The 19,523-nt window shown below is 43.2% G+C and overlaps 1 protein-coding gene across 4 annotated transcripts in view; it reads left to right on the top strand.

Annotated features, from left to right (window-relative positions):
• The window catches only part of PTPRM (protein tyrosine phosphatase, receptor type M), an 840,737-nt gene that overhangs the window by 720,175 nt on the left and 101,039 nt on the right, over nt 1-19,523 (top strand). For all 4 annotated transcript variants that reach the window (XM_025365055.1, XM_025365057.1, XM_025365054.1 and 1 more), the window contains one exon: nt 8,920-9,007. In XM_025365055.1, coding sequence (XP_025220840.1) covers nt 8,920-9,007 — 88 coding nt within the window. The remainder of the gene's footprint in view (nt 1-8,919; nt 9,008-19,523) is intronic.

Genomic DNA, 19,523 nt, shown 5'->3' with positions numbered 1-19,523 from the left:
ATGCTGGGTGTGTCACACATGTTGAGTCTCACCGCCCTTCCTGTGGCCATGGTGTCAGGAGGGAGACTTGCTCAGTTTTCAAATAGGAAAGTGACAGGTGCCCTGGTGTGTTTATAACAGCTCACTCTGGGCCAAGTGTATAAACTGGAGGGTGGCAAAGAGACTAGTCAGGAAGGTGCTGCAATAATGCAGGCAAGAGATGGGTTGGAGGCTGCTCTCCAAAGGAAGGGAGCAGCTGAATTTTCACAGAAACATCCATCTGCTCTCTAGATGTTTTCAAGATGCCTTTTCCAAGGAGGTATTCTTACTGCTCTCTGAGGATCTGGGCGCATTTGCACAGGCTCACTGTCAGAGTCAGGTGCAGAGGTGGAGGAAATTACAGCTCTTGAGTATGAACATCCCAAACTCTGGCAATATCTGCCTCAGAGGCAAAATGAAAATTGCTGTCTCTCTGAAATGTGGGGTGACAGGACGTAAGCCTAGCATGACTTATAGAAACACAGATACTTTCAGCTGACTCTAGAACAGAGCAGTCCTCTTTGGGGGACCCGAGACAGATTACTCACTGACATGACTATTTTGACACCCCATTAAATTACCATGACCTCTTTGGGTTTGCAAGGGCACTGCAGTGAGAACAGGGGCAGATCCAAGTTCCAGAATCTTCAAAGATTAATCTCATTGATATACATGGGAATCAAGAGATAGGCAACTCGAAAAAGTCAGCTTTGACCAAGTTTTATGTAATAAATCTAAACACTTAGAAACCCTTTGTCCAGCTTCTCCAGGACGCCATCCTCATTCCGTAAGAAGCAGCAGAGATTCTCACAGGAAGGAGGAGTCTGGAAATGGGGCCTTTGACTTCCAAACTGGTGAAATATTTTTGTGATGAGCCCTTGAGAACCCCTTAAGGGGGGTGCCAAGGAAACAAGGACTCCCTGAAATGCAGCTGAGAACTTCATCATGGGCAAGACGACAGAGGCACCAGCCTCGAGAAGACGATCCAGATAAGGGGAGCCCCAGGCATGGCTGAGAATGTAGGTCTCTGTTATTAAACTGTTTTCTAGGGAACAAAAGGAAAGAGGAGTGCAGGCCAAGAAAGGGTTGGATATCCCCTAACAACCCACCCTCTGCTTCTTACAATTAATGCCCTACTGACACTCACCCCAATTATATCAAAATCATCTCCTTTTTGGAGCCACCTTACTCTGCGTCAGTCTCTACAATCCCACGGAACATTGGCCTTGTCCGGGGAATGTTCAGCAGCCATGAACACTCTGTAGTTACTGTTTTCATGACTATTTCCCCTTGTCACTCACTTGAAGGATATGATTTTTGCTGTTGCCACTTGATCAGTGGTTCTCAACTTATTTCTGCTCCAGTGCCCTTGAGGGCTGCGTCACTTCATTAGCGGGAGCTGACTACCACAGTGCTTCTGAAGGTGGGAAGAAAGGGGACTTGGAAACTGAGCAAATTTGAAGAGAAAGAAAGGCAACTTGATTGAGGGTCCCTCCAGGGTGTGCGTACTTACATCACCAGGAAGCATCGCTGTGCAGATGGCAATAGGACTGTGCCACGGAACTGGCTCATTCCGTAAAACGTGGTAACCAGAAATCCTTGGTGGCTTAAGACCCATGGCTGGGGTGACTTGAGAATGCCGCATGCACAGTGCAATGCAGCAGACACAAAGCCACAGGTTCTGAGCCAGCTTTGTGGCCAAATGGAGGCGCACTAAGTTCAGAGTGGAATGGCCTTGGCTTGGGTCCCAGCTCTTCTGTTTACCAGCTGTGTGATTTCAGGGGAGTCATTCAATGTCTTTCATACTAAATTTCCTTATCTATACAATAGGATTAAAATGCTCACCCCCGACAGAGCTTCACAAACCTTATAAACATGTATGGATCAACAGGAAATATATGACATTGCTGTGAAAAGGCACTCGTAAAATCCCTCATTCAGAGTAATATTCAACAGAATAAGAAACATATTCTAAAGCTCAGTCAGACATCATGGGGACTGTTTATAGGCATGAAAACATTGTGTATATATATATATTTAGGCGGCAACCCTCAATCCCATTATCAAAAGAAAAAGAGACGTTATGTAAAGGAAGATAGTTATATGATAACTATTGCCAAGATCATGGATGGCCATTCTGAATCCTGCCAAATAGAAAAATTCTGCACAATTTCAAATTGGATTAAGTTGCAATAAAAAGTGGCCAGAGATTAGCAACTTCTTTAAAAGATCAATGAATGTTCACATTTAGATTTCAGTTTGTTTAGAAACCTAGTTCGTGTGTCTAGATTCTTGTTTTCACCCAATCCTCACCTCTCTTGCCCATGAAACGTCACGTGCTCCTTTTGCCTGCCTTTGTTCAGGACACTGGAGAATGACAGTGACAAGTGACCATTGCCACCACTGTGCCTGAACTTCTGGGGCACTCAGCTCTGTGGTCCATCAGGCAAAGTTAGGTGTCTTCAGTTGCTTTAGTGCTATAGCAATAAATAGTTTATATGGGATCTAATAAAATGAGACGCTTCGAAGCACCAGAAGAGAAGTCTGAGCAGAAAACAAAGAAAGTTCACAGAGTTTGCATGCCCCAGTGAGTTCATCTTCCTCCTTTCAGGGTGACGATTTTAGTCATTTTACATGCACAATTTTATTCATATGAGAAAGGGAGGAAACATTCTATTTCAGAAGCATCTAAAAAACTTGACCGTGCACTGCCTGAAAACATACTGTACGTTATGTACAGCCTTGACCTGCATCCCTTTCTTTCTGGCAGCTTTTCTGTTGAACAGGATTTTTTTCTCCTTTTTTAATATCTAGGAGCTGTGGCATTTTTAACAGACTGCATCATTTTGGAGTAATGTTCTCTTGAGGTGGGCAACTGAGATGTATAATTATATCCTGTGGAAAATGATGGTGGTATGAGGGGTGGGGAAGGAGGTTATTGAATCACAAAAACATGTTTCCTATTCAGAAAAAAATGACAGTATGCAGGATGTTCAATTTCCTTCTGCTCTGTGCCCATGGAGAGTGCAGCATATTCAAGTGGGGGAAGTCATTGGTATTCACTGGAGCTTGCCTGGTTTCATTTTTATTGTTTTGGAGACTGATTACTCTTTCAGAGTGGTTCCCAGGTCTGCTGCCTCTTTGCAGTATATATGAGCTAAGGTAGTCAGAGGAAACACTTTAATTACATTTTGAGTAGAATAAGAGCATAAGTATATTTATGAAAATTCTCACAGAAGGTGCAGTGAGACCATTAACTTAAATCCCAGAAACACATGTAGTGTTTTTTCATAATAGAAAGTTCATAGTGGGTGTGTTAAATTATACCCACATATTTAGAATCTGCCCTAAACACTAAATATTGCCTAAATGTGCATATTATATTCAAAATTCCCCCTATAAAACTTGTACTGGGAGCAGGGGCCGTCGTTGCCTGCCTCCCACACTTGTCCTTAAGTTGCTACTCTGCAGATGGGACGTCCTCAGAGGCTAAATGATGCTTTTAGCCTTGGTTCCCTCAACCATCCCTCCTGCTCTTTGTCATTGGGCCTCTTGTTCAAAATTATGCCTGAGCTTTGGTCAAATTTGATTTTAGCAAGCCTGAACATAATTCTGTCAAGGGAAGACTCCGAGGTGAGAGATAGAGGAGTTGGAGGTTGTGCTTAAACTTGAACATAAGGATTTGTCTCAGGCATAGAGAGATGCAAGGAGAAGATGAGCAAAATTTCCCCCCAGAGACCAGAAGCCAGTCGTTGGCATATGCTTCGAAAATCCTCACTCCAAAGAACAAAGTTCTTTTCTTTCTATCAGCACTGGAAGGATTCAAAACCTGATTGTCTTTACTTTCAACAAGTTTGAGAGGAACCCTTCTTTTCTACAAAATAAATTATGTGGTGATTACTTCCCAAGAATATTGGTTCAGAGTAGAACTCTTCTTAAAGTATTCAATATTCAATTTATGTAAATTTAAAAGAACATGTTTAACTTTTGACCCCTTAAAGATAAAAAAGATAGCTAAAGAACCTTTTTTTCTTGCCCAAAGAAAAATGCACAGGCGAACATCTTATAAAATGTGCATTGACTTCGCTTAATTTATTAAAAGATATTTAAAAGTGAAAAAGCATGTGAAAAGGAACATAATAGAATAATTGCATAGTAAAGTTACACATAACCCAATGTTATTTGATTTTCCTCAGGCACATTTTACTGTTGTGTTTATTAGTGATTATGCCAATCTCATGGTCTGCAAAAAAAAAAAAAAAAAAAAAAAGAAGGGGGGTGGACTCACAGGGTCAGTAGAGAATCCTCAGTCTCTCTAGGGAAGGAAGAATGAAGGAAGTATATCTGCCACCTCTGCAGCTCCACATCTGTGGCAGTCCTGGCTGCAAACCAGACATGAAGCAGTATTCTAAGGCACTGACGGCAGTGTTCCTATCCCAGTTACCACACTTGCTCTGAGAATTGTTAACCCAGAAAGCAACCAGGGGCACAGTCTGAGAGATCCATGTACCATATCATGGCTTCTCTGAGTACTCAGTGGCTCCAGAGCTACAGATAGAGTTTTATTTTCTAACTAAAAATGTAAACAGTTGGCTTTTGTCTCACTTTAGGCCTAAGAAGAAGTCTAAAGTAAATATTTTCTCAGATATCTGGAAAGTATATTCTAGAAAAAAGCCATAATATTCAAAATGGATCCATCTTAGGAAAAAACATTTTTAATCTCCATAACAAAAGGAAATAAAAGCCAAGGCAACCAATCTAGAAAGACTTTCCCTTTTCTCTCTGGGCTCCCATAGGTATATTCCTTATTTTCCAAGCCAGGGATAAGGACACATAGTCTTAATAATCCAAATGTATCCATGGGGAAATGGGCTATATAATTGGAAGCAACACTTACAGAAAATGCGAGACACCGTCACCATATGTGTATGGAGTCAGGAGACAGTGACATTTATCTATGGAGGCACTAGTTATCTGACCTTTTCCTCAGAGCATCTCTAATTTTGTTTTTTAAAAAATATATTTTGCCATTTATAGTGATTCATATAATTCCTGGATAAGAAGTTGGGAGGCTCATTGCAAGAAGTTGAACTTTTCCTGCAATGGCTTCCATGCAATGAACACATATGTATGAGAAAAAAAAAATCCTGTTTTATAAAAGTAATAGTTGACATTTTAAATATTCTTTTGTTGTAAACGTCCTTTCAGAGACAAGCAGAGATAATCTTGGCATGGAAAACAATTGTTGGCGATGTGTATTTAAGTTGACTTAATAGTGTTTTCTTCTCAAGGTCATTGGGGTAAGGGTGGTAGAGGAAAAGCAGTGGATAAAGAGTCAGAGACACTGACTTCTGATCTAGGTTGTGTTAGAAGCTGTTGAGGCGTCTGTCTTCATCTCATGTCCTCAGCTGTAAGGGACAGCTCATGTCCTCTCCTCCAGTGAGGATCAGGTGAGATGATGGCCTCATTCACCTGCACATACTTGTTGATGCTCTCATAATAAGTGTTCAGAGATGGATAAAACGTGGGCCCCATCTGTAGGAAAACATTCTGGAAACTGTAGTGCTCAAATGCAGTACAATTGGTTATTGTTTCATTTGTTGATTTGTGTCTGTTTCTTGGTCACCAATTAAATGAAAATAATACAACTAAAATAACTATTTTTAAATACAAGGACTATTGGCAGTCCTGTAATAACCACAAATACTAAAGAAACACAGCTGTGATGTGAGCGTCATTCCCCACAAGGGAGCCTCTGTGTGTCCAGAGAGGGCAGGGACTCTTATGTGGCTCAGGTCCCCACGTGAAGGCTCAGGGAATCTAGGGGCATTTTCTGTATGAGTTGAGGCTGTGGATTTACTGGAAGACTTCGAAGTCTCAAAGTCAGTTTTCTTCTTCCATCTTCCTACAAAAAACAAAATCTGAGAACTTTTTAGATGGGTGGAAAAGGCAGAGGGAAGTGAAATTGGTAATCATGACAAACTCAAAGTGGAATTAAATCGTTGGAAGTCAAATAATAGTTATTACTCAACTATAAAATTATTGTCATTCATAGAGTAACAAAGACAGTATTCAGAAAAAGAGTATCTGACTTTAAAATCCCTGAAGCTATTTTTAAATGCATGTTGCACAGCAGAATAGAAGTTACATGTTTGAATAAGTCCCCTGATTATATAAAGGTCTTGTTCTAGATGGAATCAACTAGCCATTTTTAATGATAGTATTTCTATTGAGTTAATTTATGAATAACCTGAAAGTGTTTCTATTTGTATTTGCCCTGTATCATACAGTGTTTTACTTTTTGTATTAGTCCATTCTCATGCTGCTATGAAGAAATACCCGAGGCTAGGCACAATGGCTCACTCCTATAATCCCAGCAGGTGAATCTCAAGGTAGGTGAATCACTTGAGGTCAGGAGTTTGAGACCAGCCTGGCCAACATCGTGAAACCCTGTCTGTACTAAAAATACAAAAATCAGCCAGGCGTGGTGGTACATGCCTGTAATTCCAGCCACTCGGGAGGGTAAGGCATGAGAATCGTTGGAACCCGGGAGGCGGAGGTTGCAGTGAGCTGAGATCGTACCACTGCACTCTAGCCTGGGTGACAGAGTGAGACTGTCTCAAATTTAAAAAAAAAGAAAAAAGAAATACCCAAAACCAGGTAATTTATAAAGGAAAGAGGTTTAATTGACACACAGTTCCACAGGGCTGGGGAAGCCGCGGGAAACTTACAATCATGGCAGAAGGGGAAGCAAACACGTCTTTCTTCACATGGTGGCAGCAAGGAGGAGTGCCGAGTGAAGGGTGGGAAAAGCCCCTTATAAAACCATCAGATCTCATGAGAACTCACTCACTATCAGGAAAACAGCATGGAGGAAACCACCCCTGTGATTCAATTACCTCCCACCGGGCCCCTCCCACAACACATGGGGATTATGGGAACTACAACTGCAGATGAGATTTGGGTGGGGACACAGCCAAACCATGTCACTCTTCAACTAGCGACACCTAGTGCGAGTCTGTTAACACAGCTGTTCGTATATCGCACGTCTGATCCTACCGTATGTTTGAAATGATAAATATGAGGTAAAAACTGTTATGATAATAAAGTGTTACCTATGATCACAACTAAGGGACCTTAAGTTAAGATGAGTAGATTAAACCTCTTAACTCTTAGGTGTGTAGTGTTATTTTTTTCACTCTTCTGTGTTGTGTGATAAAATGGTGTTGCTCAGCTGTTTTGTTGGGTGGATGTACTGAGGACAAGATCTGAAGCCTGAGGGCAGGACAGACCTGGGGCTGGGATCTTCTCCAGCCAGTCTCTGATGCGCGCTTGGTTGTATGGTAACAGCAGTATCCATACCCACCAGGCCACAGAAAAGGCATGGACTTGGCAAACTATGTCAGGTCCATTCCATTCAACGGCGGAATGAAATCTGCAGACTGTGGATAGGTAGGCTTTCCAAGCCTTAGAGCCCCTTGCACACTTAAGCTGCAGAAATAAAGCTTCATTTTGAGATCAAAGCCAAAACATACTACAACCAAACACGACAGTTATTCATTCATTCAGTAACTAATTACTGGATTCCAAACATAAATGATGAACACACAGCCCCCGCTCTCAGGGAGTCCACAGCCTGGTGGAAGAGACAGACACAGAAACAACAGAGGATGCCAAGCACTGTCCACTTAGTGGTCAGAATACCGTGCAGCACACAGGCGGGCAGAGCGGGGCACAGATACCCCATGGCGTCTGCAAGCAGTGTATCCTACTGCAGCAGTGCTAAGCAACAGTTTACCTCATGAGGGAGAGTCGGACCCATAAAAGGGAATGAATACATTCTACCTAACGACAGACTAATCTCAGAATATTGTAAATGGTGGAAATGGCCAAGATGGCTGAACACCACAGGTGAGATGGAGACTGGGGAGGAAGGAAGAGCTTCTGTTTGGGAGAGAACTTGAAAGCCACCCTGGAGCATATCTGAGAACACGAGTCCCTAATGCCCTGTTCTCTGGCCCCAACACATTCCCAAATGGTGCTCATTCATCTGCTCGCCCTTCGTCTCTTCTTTCCCTCTCTCTCCCTTCCCAGTGGGTGCCAGGAAGTATATGAGGACCGTGGCAAAAACAAGAAATAGCTTTACTGAATCCTGTTCACTTCTATGGGAGGTTTTCCCATAACCTCCTCACATAGTTGACCACATAAAGGTAAAATGTAGTGTGAACTAAAGTGGAAATAAAGTCACACACTTTTTTTTTTTTTTTTAACTTGTCCACCGAGAGTAGAGGACATTTTCATTACAACTGAACAAAAAAAATAACTGAAGATTAAAGACTCCAGGCATCATAATGCCAAATCCCTATATAAATGAACATCTAAACTCCATTAAAAATAAAGAGAAAACTCTGGCAGAGTTTATTACAGGATTTTGGCCTGGAAGTCATGCAGTCTCAGCTTACCTACTCTCATGTTTTAACAAAAAATAACTTTTCTTCAATTAGCAATTAGGGAGAAAAAGACATCACTGTATCTCTTACAAGAATTTGAAAAATGACAATAAGGAAATTGAGAGAAACATTAATTTTTCTGTATTAAATATTCAGGTGGGATGGGGATGAACATGTGACCATTTTTACTGGGTTAGACAGAGAAATCGTGGGTTCACTCTTCAGCCTCCATCCCTGTGTTTGTAAGATACTAACTAAAGGAAAACAATGTTTAGCAAAAGCTAAATGAAATACTTAAAATGTAATATGGTGTAATAATCCCTTATCTCGTTCCTATGGGCATTCTTTCCTTCTTGACCCCTGTTCTACGTTTTTTAAGAACATGCTCCATCGTTAAGATCTCTCTGTTTACTGTGCCAAGTTGTAATTCTCAGTCTCTCTTTCCTTCTAGAGCTTCTTTGAAGGGCAGTCTGCACCATGGGACTCGGCTAAGAAAGATGAGAACAGAATGAAGAACAGATACGGGAATATCATTGCATGTAAGTGTCAACAGTGTCATTGTGCTGTTGTAGAACTTCCTTTTCGCATCTCGTAAGATTGACCACCAGGCTCATACAGAGGAAATTCACAGTGCAATTACCGCCTTCATCCTTCTAGAAGAGCTGGTGTTATGCCCAAACTAAAGAAAGGAATAACTGTCTACCCCCACTTCATCATTGTACTGTTGTTATGGGCCCCATTTTACTTTTAGATTTAAGGTTTGGGTAACATAGGTAACATTAAAATGCTGAGAAGGAAAATGCATATTGGATGGAGTAAACATAATAGTCCTAATGTTTCCCAGCTGCTATGTGAGAATGAATGGAAATAATGATGCACAGCATGCCTTAATGCAAGGAGCTCAGAGTTCTCGGCTAACGTTAACTCATTAATCCTGTGGACACTGGGTTAGGTAGGTCAGTAATAGCCCCATTTTAAGGACAGGAAACTGAAACTCAGAAGGTAAATGATACTCCCCGTATCACAACACTCATTAGCAAAAGAGCTAGGATTATAACTTAGATATACCCAGTGCCTGTGAAACTGAATGTTCCCAACCCATAATGCCTTGGATGGTTTTTAAGTGGAGCCCAGCCTCATTAATGTTCTGTAGCAATGCTGAGACGCGTGCTAGATTGATGATAACCCCTTCTCCCACGGCCCGCACTATGCATCCCCTGCATTAAACTGCTCTCCGTCATCCGTGACTGCATCAAGGCACTCACGGGCCCACTGTAGTCGCCTACCATAATTAATACTATTTATAAAGATACATAAATTTTAAAAAACAACACAACAATGCTGATGAGGCCAAGAGAACATCTCGCGCATCGTGTCTCATTCCTTACGAGAGAACAAACTTGGAAGGTTTGGTTATTCCAGGGGAGCGATCTGTTAGCTTTACTGATTGTGAAAGTACTGTTAAACTGTCTTTGCCTGAGTTCACGTTTCTTAGTGCGACGGTACAGATTCTCTCGCAGTGCTGCCACAGGATTTCCTGTGACTGTAGAAATGTTTCATGTCTGTGCTGTCCCAGACGGTAGCCATGAGCCACATAGGAGTAGCTACACTGCGTACTTGGAATATGGCCATATGACTGAGAAACTGAATTTTATTTTATTTCTCATTTTTGCTGTTCAAGAGTTTGACAACATGAATTTTAAATTTTATTTAATTTTTACTACTGTTAAACAGGTCATGAGGCTAGTGGCTACTACGTTGGACAGCACAGATTTCAGTGTGTTTTAGAAAAAGAAATGGGGGCGGGGAGGTGTGGAGCTTATATGTGGCACAAAACGTCCCAACCGAGCACGTGCTGCTTTCCCGCTGGCCATCAAGAAATGATCGCCAGGGTTGCCGGGTACAAATGCTAGCTTCGTGTGTTTGTGGTTGCTTTTAGAGCGTGCTGTATTTAGTAGCACTGGAGTGGTCGTGTCAGAGTCCTTTGTAGGTAGGAGATGCTGTCTGAGGTCTAGGGTTGATTACTCCTCAGTGGATTCCATCAACACTTGTGGGACACATTCCTGATACTGGATACTGAGGACACAAAGGCCATGGAGATGAGATGGTGCCCCTGTCCCCAGGACAGACCCAACCAGACAGTCAGATCGCTATGGTGGTAGTCCAGTGCCATGGCACAGGGCTGTGTTGCAGCCCGGTACACAGTGTTCCAGAGGCTCAGAGAAGGAAAACATGGTTTCTTGGTCTATCTAGACCCTTCCAAGTTCCTTCATTTTCTCTGGGAGCCCACCGAAGCTTTGCGCTGTTAGAATTCAGATTTCTCCCGACGGCTTATGAGATCCTTTCCAGGAGTCCCTTCAGCTCTGCAGCAAACTCACAGAGATTCTTGAAAGTGAAGTGGGGAATCCCCTTTCCATACCAAGTGGAAGGGACATTGCTGAGTCTATAACTTCATTGCGTAGCATCACCGATGTGGCCTCGTGCTGAGCATACAGAATGCAATGTCAAGGGATGTAGCCTTGGGTATGCTGAGAGATCCAGACGGCCTTTCTCCAATACAACACTGAGTCTGCTTCTTCCCAATATCTAGTTTAATACCTCCTCGTGGAGACACTGAGATATATTTTTTAATCATGAGTGAGAAAAACTAGCATTTGCTGAGCACTTACATATGCCAGACACACTAAGTACTTTGCACATAGAAACTTGCTCATTTCCTGTAACAACACTACGAAATAGGTAATATTTTTGTATCTGTTTTCCAGGTGAGGAAACTGAGGGATAAAGAGTGTTACAGGGTTTCACAGTTAATAAGGAATGGAGGCAGGATTCCAGCCCAGGAGCAGCTTTTATAACCACTGCCTGATGGGTGCTGGGATCATTGGTCCCACTGGCCTGGTTTTCACCAGGTGCGGTGACTCATACCTGTAATCCTAGCACTTTGGTAGACTGAGTTGGGAGGATTTCTTGAGGCCAGGAGTTGGAGACCAGTCTTGGCAACAAAGCGAGACTCTGTCTCTACAAAAAAAGCAAAAAAAGTGACTGAGCATAGTGGCTCACGCCTGTAATCCCAGCACTTTGGGAGGCCGAGGCAGGCAGATCATGAGGTCAGGAGATCGAGACCATCCTGGCTAACATGGTGAAAGCCCATCTCTACTAAAAATACAAAAAAAATTAGCCGGGCATGGTGGCGGGCACCTGTAGTCCCAGCTACTCAGGAGGCTGAGGCAGGAGAATGGTGTGAACCCAGGAGGCGGAGCTTGCAGTGAGCCGAGGTCGTGCCAATGCACTCCAGCCTGGGTGACAGAGAGAGACTCTGTCTCAAAACAAACAAAAAAAAGAAGTAAAAAAAGTAGTTGGGCATGATGGTGTATGCCTGCAGTTGCAGCTACTCAGGAGGTGGAGGCAGGCAAACATGGGCATGGCCCTATATTAATTGTTTCCTTTCTATAAAACGTCTGCAGGCTCTCCACCACATTCCGAACGGATTTTCTCCTTTATACCTCCAGAGATCCTGCCCACATTCTCTCCACTTGACCCTCGTAGGTATTTGGTATATAGCTGTTTGTCACAGGAACACTGAATTCTGTTCCTCTACCCATTGCTCATCACAGCTGGACAGAGAGTACGTACTTAAAAGAGTCCAATAATCTATCTCTTTATTCGATAAATATTTATTGATCACTTTCTTTTTGCCAGACTCTGTGGTAGGCACTGCTATAAAAATATAATGAAGGCCGATAAAAAGATAATGAAAGCTGAGGCGGGTGGATTACATGAGGTCAGGAGCTTGAGACCAACCTGGCCAACATGGTGAAACCCTGCCTCTACTAAAAAGACAAAAATTAGCTGGGTGTGGTGGCAAGTCCCTGTAATCCCAGCTACTCGGGAGGCTGAGGCAAGAAAATTGCTTGAACCTGGGAGGCGGGGGTTGCAGTGAGCCGATCATGCCACTGCACTCCAGCCTGGCGACAGAGCGAGACTCCGGAGGTCTCAAAAAAAAAAAAAGAAAAAAGAAGATAATAAAACACATAGATATTGCCCTCCTAGTACTTACAGTCTAGTGCAGGGGGTTGGCAAACTTTTTTTCTGTAAAGGGTCCAGTAGTAAATGTTTTAGCCTTTACAGGCCAATCTCAATCTCAGTTCAGCTTCTTGGCTCTGCTGTTTTCATGCGAAAGCAGCCACAGACAATGCAGAAACAGATGGGTCTGACTATGTTCCAGGGAAACTTTTTTTCAAAGCCAGGCAATGGGCTAGATTTGGCCCACAAACAATAGTTGGCTGACTCCTGGTTTAGTGAAGAACAGATTCTGCAAGGGGAACTTTTTCCTACTCCACAGGGCACATTTCTACCAGCAAGATTGTTTTCAACTCTCAGGACCCTGAACTTAGGATCAATTTTTTCAGCACCCCAAATGTAGGTCTCAAATGTGATTTGTGTGTCTGGCGCAATGTTGTCAGAGGGAGGATGAGTTTAAGTCTACCTCCTACCACCATGAATTTGCAGTCTGTGGCCAGATAAGGATAAGACATGCATGAAATAATAGATCTCAGGTCCATAAATAAATGGAGAATGTATTATGGGGACACCACTGGGGACTTGCAGGAGAAGGGTGAGTGGATGAGTGGCAGACTAATCAGGAAAGACCTTTCAGACAAAAGAGAAGGACATAGGTTTGGAGATAGGAGGAACAGTTTGGAGTCCTTGTCCTACCACGTACTGGCTCAATGACCTTGGGTGAGTCATGAGCCTTCTCAATGTCAGAATTCCCTGAAAAGATCACGTGTTGTGTAAATGAATAGAAATGCCACATTAAAACAATATTGATCGTTGTTCCTGAAAAAAAATCTCACGTCTTCATTATTTCTGTGTTACTCTTCTTGAGTTTAGCAGATTCATTACTTCATTTAAAATGAAAAAAAAAAAAAATCAGCATGTTGAAGTCTCAGATTCCAATGATGAGCTGGTGGGTAATTCAGGGACCATCCTGCTCCTTACTGGTGAGCACTTCTGTGTGCAGTGGCCCAGTTCTGCCCAGGCGGGACTCTGGCTTCCGTTTCCGGGCATTGTGGTGGGCTGTCACTTACCCATGACCTCTGGGGCTACATTTTCTAGCCCTCACTGCCCTCCATCCCATCCCTTCCGGTGCTCTTTTAGTGTTTCTTTACTGGGTTGTGTTATTTTTGTATCTTTCTAGGGACAGTGTCAAAAAGAGGCTTCTCTGTCCAGCCTCCTAATCTTCCTTTCACCTTCCATGGTGTCCTGAAGCCCTTCCCTGGGCATCCGTGTTACCCCTTCCTCTAGTTTGCTTCCTATACCCACACACATAATGACCCACACATACATAATGACTCACACGTACATAACGGCTGTTTCTTTATGGGCATGGTGAATAGTATTACTATCCCCCGCCTAAAAATTATGTAACTAGAAAAGTCAGTTCCATTCCTGGGAAGCCTGCTTCCTAGAGCCTCAGACTTGGGATAACACCACTAACTAGGATGAGGAATTGGGGATTCAGTCAGCATAAATTAGAGATTCTTGTTAGTGCTTTTCAAAGAACACAGAAGTTGTATAATGATCACATTCATTGTTTTGCAGCAGTGTTTGCGTGTAAAATAGTTTTAATGGTCCTTAAAACTGTTTATTGGCTTTTGCTCTTAAGTAAGTTAACTTTTCCCTTATTTACACTATAAATTTGCTGAGCTAGCCCCTTCCAAATATAAACCAACACCCTATCCACCATTACCGCCCCTCCACACACTATCATAACCCTCCTAATACTCTCAACAGTTCCTAATTATAATTAACTCTAAGCTTAAGGCACACACCAAATCTCCCTGCTAACGAGGCAGCCCCCTTGCAGCCGGCTCCTCTTTCGAGGGGCTGGCAATTGGAGATAATGAGCCAGAATCTGCAGAAGCTTCCCAGGCTCCCTTCCTCCTCTCTTCTGTTCTTTATTCAACAAATATGTATTGATCTGCCATGTGCCAGGCACTGTGCCAAACCACAGTCTTTCTTTCAACAGATATTTGCTGAGTGCCTGTTACACACCAGGCACGATTCTAGGTGTCAGTGACAGAGCAGGGAACAAAGACAGGATGCTGTGCTGGTGTCGTGCTGCACCTTCTTTTGGGGAAGACAGGAACAATTGCTGAGCAGGGTGTAACACCCGTGTTAGGAGGTGAGCACGCGGCAAGGAAAATGAAGCAGGGAACGGAGATTGGTCAGGGTGGGCGATGTTTTTAGATTGTGGTCAAGGAAAGCCTCCATGAGGGGATGAGATGCCAACCAGGACTTGAAACAGGTGAGAAGGCGGAGGAGTATGGCTGCCCAGGTGGCTGGGACAGCAGGGAAGGCTGTGCTGCCACAGCAGCAGGAGTGGGGTAGGGGCAGATGTGTGAGATGCAGGGACTCTGGGGTGACCACAGGAGCAAGAGCCGACAGAGCCCCTGCCCTCATGAAGCTGATGGCCCTGTGAGATTTCGTGGGGGAGAAGGGGATGATGTAAATGATTACAAAATAAAATTCAAGTTAAGAGCACAGAAGGCGTTAACATGGTACTATGAAAACTCACAACGTGGGGACCGAGTGAAGAGTTGTAGGAAGGCCTTCCTGAGGTTGGGACATGGTAAACAACTGAACAGAGGGGACGGAGCAGGGAGGATGCTGCAGAATTGGGAGGGGGGGTCATGTGAACAGATCCTGTCATGCCGGGGAGCCCCTTGGGTCTGAAGAACTAAAGGAAGGCTGGGTGGCTGGAGCTGGAAGGATAGGGGTAGGAGTTGGGCTAGAGAAGGAAGGAGGTGGAAGCCAGACCTACAGAGCCTTCTGGGGCAGGTTGAGGACTTTTGTCTTTATTATAAGAACAAGGGAAACTTCATTAAAGGGGTTGGGAGGATGTAAATAAAATGTCATTGGAAAATTTAGATCTGATTGCAGAGAAAATAGGTTTGAAAGGGACAGCTGTTAAGAATTTCCAGTAGCCCGAGTGTGACACGATGATGATGTTGGCTAGAAAGAAAATAAGTAGATGAATTCAAAAGAAGTAACGGACCCAACGGAAAGATGGATGGGACACAGGGTGAGGAAGACCAAAGAGCCCGAGGTGACTCCTGCATTTCCGACTTGCCGGAGGATGAATGGTTAGATGGATGATGGGCAGTTGAACAGGTAGACACATGGAAGGACGGATGGGCCATTCCCTTCCAGTATTATCCAGAATGGATAATACTGGAAGGGAACCAGCTGTGGAGAGGAGCTCAGGTTGGCTTGAGATCAACAGCAGCTTATGAGTTTGATTTGGGGACATATTAAGATGGTTTTGAAACATGCAAATGAGATGCCAAGCAGACAGTTCTGTAGACTGCTGTGAAATCTGAAAGAGAGGGATCTGGGCTGGATTATAAATCAGTGATCCATTTCATGGGTCATATGGGTGGTGGTAGAAGCCATTAGCAGGAGGAGGTGATCTGTGGAGGGAGCGAGGAGGGTGTAGAGAGCCCAGGACCCAGCTAAAGGAGCTTTAATAACGGCCATCCTGAGACAGAACTGCTCAGCTGGCGCAGGGAGCACTGTCTCCTGGAGAGAAGGGGTGCCGCTGGGTCCCACTGGTAAATCTAGTAGATCTAGTATGGCAGAGACTCTGATGTAGGGCTGAGGACACGAGGTCCCTTCTGAGGTGGGTTGCCACACCCTCCTACTCCATTTCCTAACAGCGAGGCGTGACTAGTCAGCGACTGGAACTTCGGACCTACCCCAGATTCTTCTAACCAGTCAGCCAACCTTGGCTGCTCACACTGAAGGCTTCACTTTTCGAACATTTTGCTTTATAGCAGTGTGCTTATCTCTGCTAATTGAGTGACTCCAACAGTATCTTTGAAGGGAGGGAACCAGAGTTTAGTTAGGTAAGAATGGACCAGGAGGCAAGCTTTTGGCATTAAATTCAGGTGGGCATGAGCAAGAGAGAAGCAGATGGACACAATATGTTTAGGAAGGCATAGGGTAAAATAAATAAATCCCTGCCAGGATTCTGAAGAATAAAGTAAGAGCTCTTACACAGGGATTAGTCAGAGTCAGAAAAAGAGTCAGAAAACAAGGCAAGACCCACATGAAACCAACAGGAAGAGGAGAGTTCATACGGAGTCACCGTCATCCAACTCAAACTTCCTGCTCAGAACCTTCATGGCAGAGCTGGGAACCCAGGGGGCAACAAGCAGGGAGACTGCAGTGGAGGTGGCATCTCCACTGGGTAAGGTGCCAAGCACTTCCTGAATTGCAGGCACACCGGCTCTCCTGCAGATCCTCCTTGAAACAAGCGCAACAGCAGTCCTTGGCCCAAATGCAGTCACAGGAGGAGCAGATCCATTATTTGCAGAAATCAATTGTAATTAAAATTAATTTCCAGCCTTCTCTCAGAGGCCAAATGTTACTTAGATCATTGTGAGTCTAATTTGCCTTATATATGTCACCAGTATGTAGCAGAGAGAAAGAATTGGTTAGAGGTGAAAGATTATCAGTGACATACTCCATTTCTGCCGCTGTGGGACTATCTAATCACACACGAGTTAAAATTGCATGGCTATTGCCAATATCCATCATGTTTAATATGAAAGAGTTAAAATATTTGAAGCTACTTAGAGATATTTTTAAACGTAATGTTACCTGATGGAAAGGGTGGAAATACCATGTTTTACAGACTTAGGGTGGAGCGTGGGCCTGCCCTAAATCTCACAGCACCCCAGTGCAATGCATGCCTGTGTACACGGGGGGAAAAACTCAGCGGATTATAATTCTTCCACACTGAGCAGTGGTTTGTTGTGACAAGGTCTTTATGTGCCAGTTTCTTACCCGAAAATATCTGCTTTTCTCTGTTTCATCTAGTAAAGGCTTTTACTGAGAGATACGAGAGGAATAGCAAGTAGTTTTTATGCAGATGGAGTTTCTCAAAGTGGCAAAGTTTGTTACATTTCTTGATGGGGTAACATTGAGTTGTGATTATGATATAAACATAAGTTTAATTTTGATCATATTCAAGTCATACATGGCAAATAGATTTCTTTTTCTCCAATTCATACACATTAAAGAAACTTTGTACACTGTGGAAAACTTGGGGAACATAGCCCAGAATCTCACCATCCAGATTCAAACCTTGCTAACATTTTTTTTCTGTTTCATTTCAGTCTTCTTATTTTTCTCTCTCTTAAAGCTATTGACTTGATTTTTTTTTTTGCTCTTTCTTTTTCAATGAGAATAGATGTGTTATTCTCTTTCTGATTACAAAGATAATATAAACCTTGTAGACCATTAAAGCGGTACATAAAATCATAAAGATAATAAAATCACTCCAGATTTTATCCCCTGCAGAAGAAACCTCATTCTTCCAGTTATCCCACTATGCATACCTACACGTACGCCAATGTATTTGATTATTTCATGTAAATAGACTCTTATTAGACATGCTGCCTTGTAGCCCACTCTTTTCTTCTTCACTCTGTAATATGTCCCAGAGATCTTTGCAGGTGAATGAAAAGACCTAGTAATCCTTTTGAATGATTTTATCAGATTTTTTGCTTGTTTGCCCACAATTCTTCAGTTTCCTGTTTATATCATTGAATGGTTACCAAAGTGGTGTTAGGAAAAAAAGTCTGTTTTAGAAAAGCAGCCCTTGGTGTGGATTCACTAGTGAGGGAAGCAACTAGAGGCAAAAATGAAATAGTGCAGATGAAAATGATCAGGTCTTAAATTAAGTCATTAAGTCATTGGCACTAATAAGACAAGTGAAAGCTAACTTTCATTTACTTCTTATTATATACCAGCCAGTTACTAATGATTATTTATATTAGCTCAATCCTCACAAAACTCTATAATATAGGCAGTATTGTTATTCCAGTTTTACAGTTGGGGAAACTGAGGCACAGAGCGATCAAATAACTTGTCCAAGGCCACACAACTAGAAAGCAGCAGAACTCAGATTCATGCAGGGATTCTGGCTCAGGAGCCCGGGATCCTAACTCTGTGCTCCACTACACAGAAATAGGGATAGGTTGCTGAGCAGATACCAGGAGATTAAAATGTAGGAGTTATTGAAGAGCATTCAGCATGTCTTCAAACCGTTCTTCTGTTTCCTTTTTTAAATTATCTCCAACTCCTCTTCCCTGAAAGATTGGCTGCTTCAAGTTTTCAGTTCTGCCCTATTCTCCTGTTCCCAAACAAGCTTATTGGCTCTTTGTGCTTTGAAGATTTTATTGGTAAACTTCAACAAGGATGTTGCTTTCATTCACAGAAAAGAGTTGTGTTTTTGTTTTGAGACGGAGTTTCACTCTTATTTCCCAGGCTAGAGTGCAATGGCATGATCTTGGCTCACCGCAACCTCCACCTCCTGGGTCCAAGCGATTCTCCTGCCTCAGCCTCCTGAGTAGCTGGGATTACAGGGGCACACCACCATACCCAGCTAATTTTGTATTTTTGGTAGAGACAGGGTTTCTCCATGTTGGTCAGGTTTGTCTCGAACTCCCGACCTAAGGTGATCCACCTGCCCAGCCTCCCAAAGTGCTGGGATTACAGACAAGAGCCACCGTGCCCAGCGGGGTTAATTTTTTTAAGGGGAACTAACTGTTCTGTGTTCCAGGCACCTGATAATACTATGCATTATCTTACTTGGTCTTCCCAAAACTCCTAGGAAAGTAGCCCCTTGTCACCACTTTTTGCAGATGAAGCTCAGCAGGCCTCCGGATTTGTGCAGATGCAGGTGAGCTGTAGAGCCAGCATCAAATCATGGTCTCGGACACCAAAGCCCCTGTTAGTTTTGTTTCCTGCAAAATGGCTTTGATGCTGGCAGAGAAATACAGACTGTAATTAAAAACTACAGCTCAGGTCTTCTCAAACTTACCAGACTGTGTCCCCCGGAAATACCAAGTTCTCATAGTCTTGACCCCATGGCTTTCATGGTTAGTAATTGACCTGTTGTTAACCACAAAACGGATTGAATTTTACAAATCTTATGCCTAGGCAGTTGAGTTTTCCAAACTTTTTCCTCCCTTCAACCCCAAT

The sequence above is a fragment of the Theropithecus gelada genome, chromosome 18 (genome assembly GCF_003255815.1).
Source record: "Theropithecus gelada isolate Dixy chromosome 18, Tgel_1.0, whole genome shotgun sequence".
In the NCBI taxonomy this organism is placed as follows: domain Eukaryota; kingdom Metazoa; phylum Chordata; class Mammalia; order Primates; family Cercopithecidae; genus Theropithecus; species Theropithecus gelada.
The sequence above is the reverse complement of the archived record's forward strand: the minus strand, read 5'-3'. Positions and strand labels throughout refer to the sequence as shown.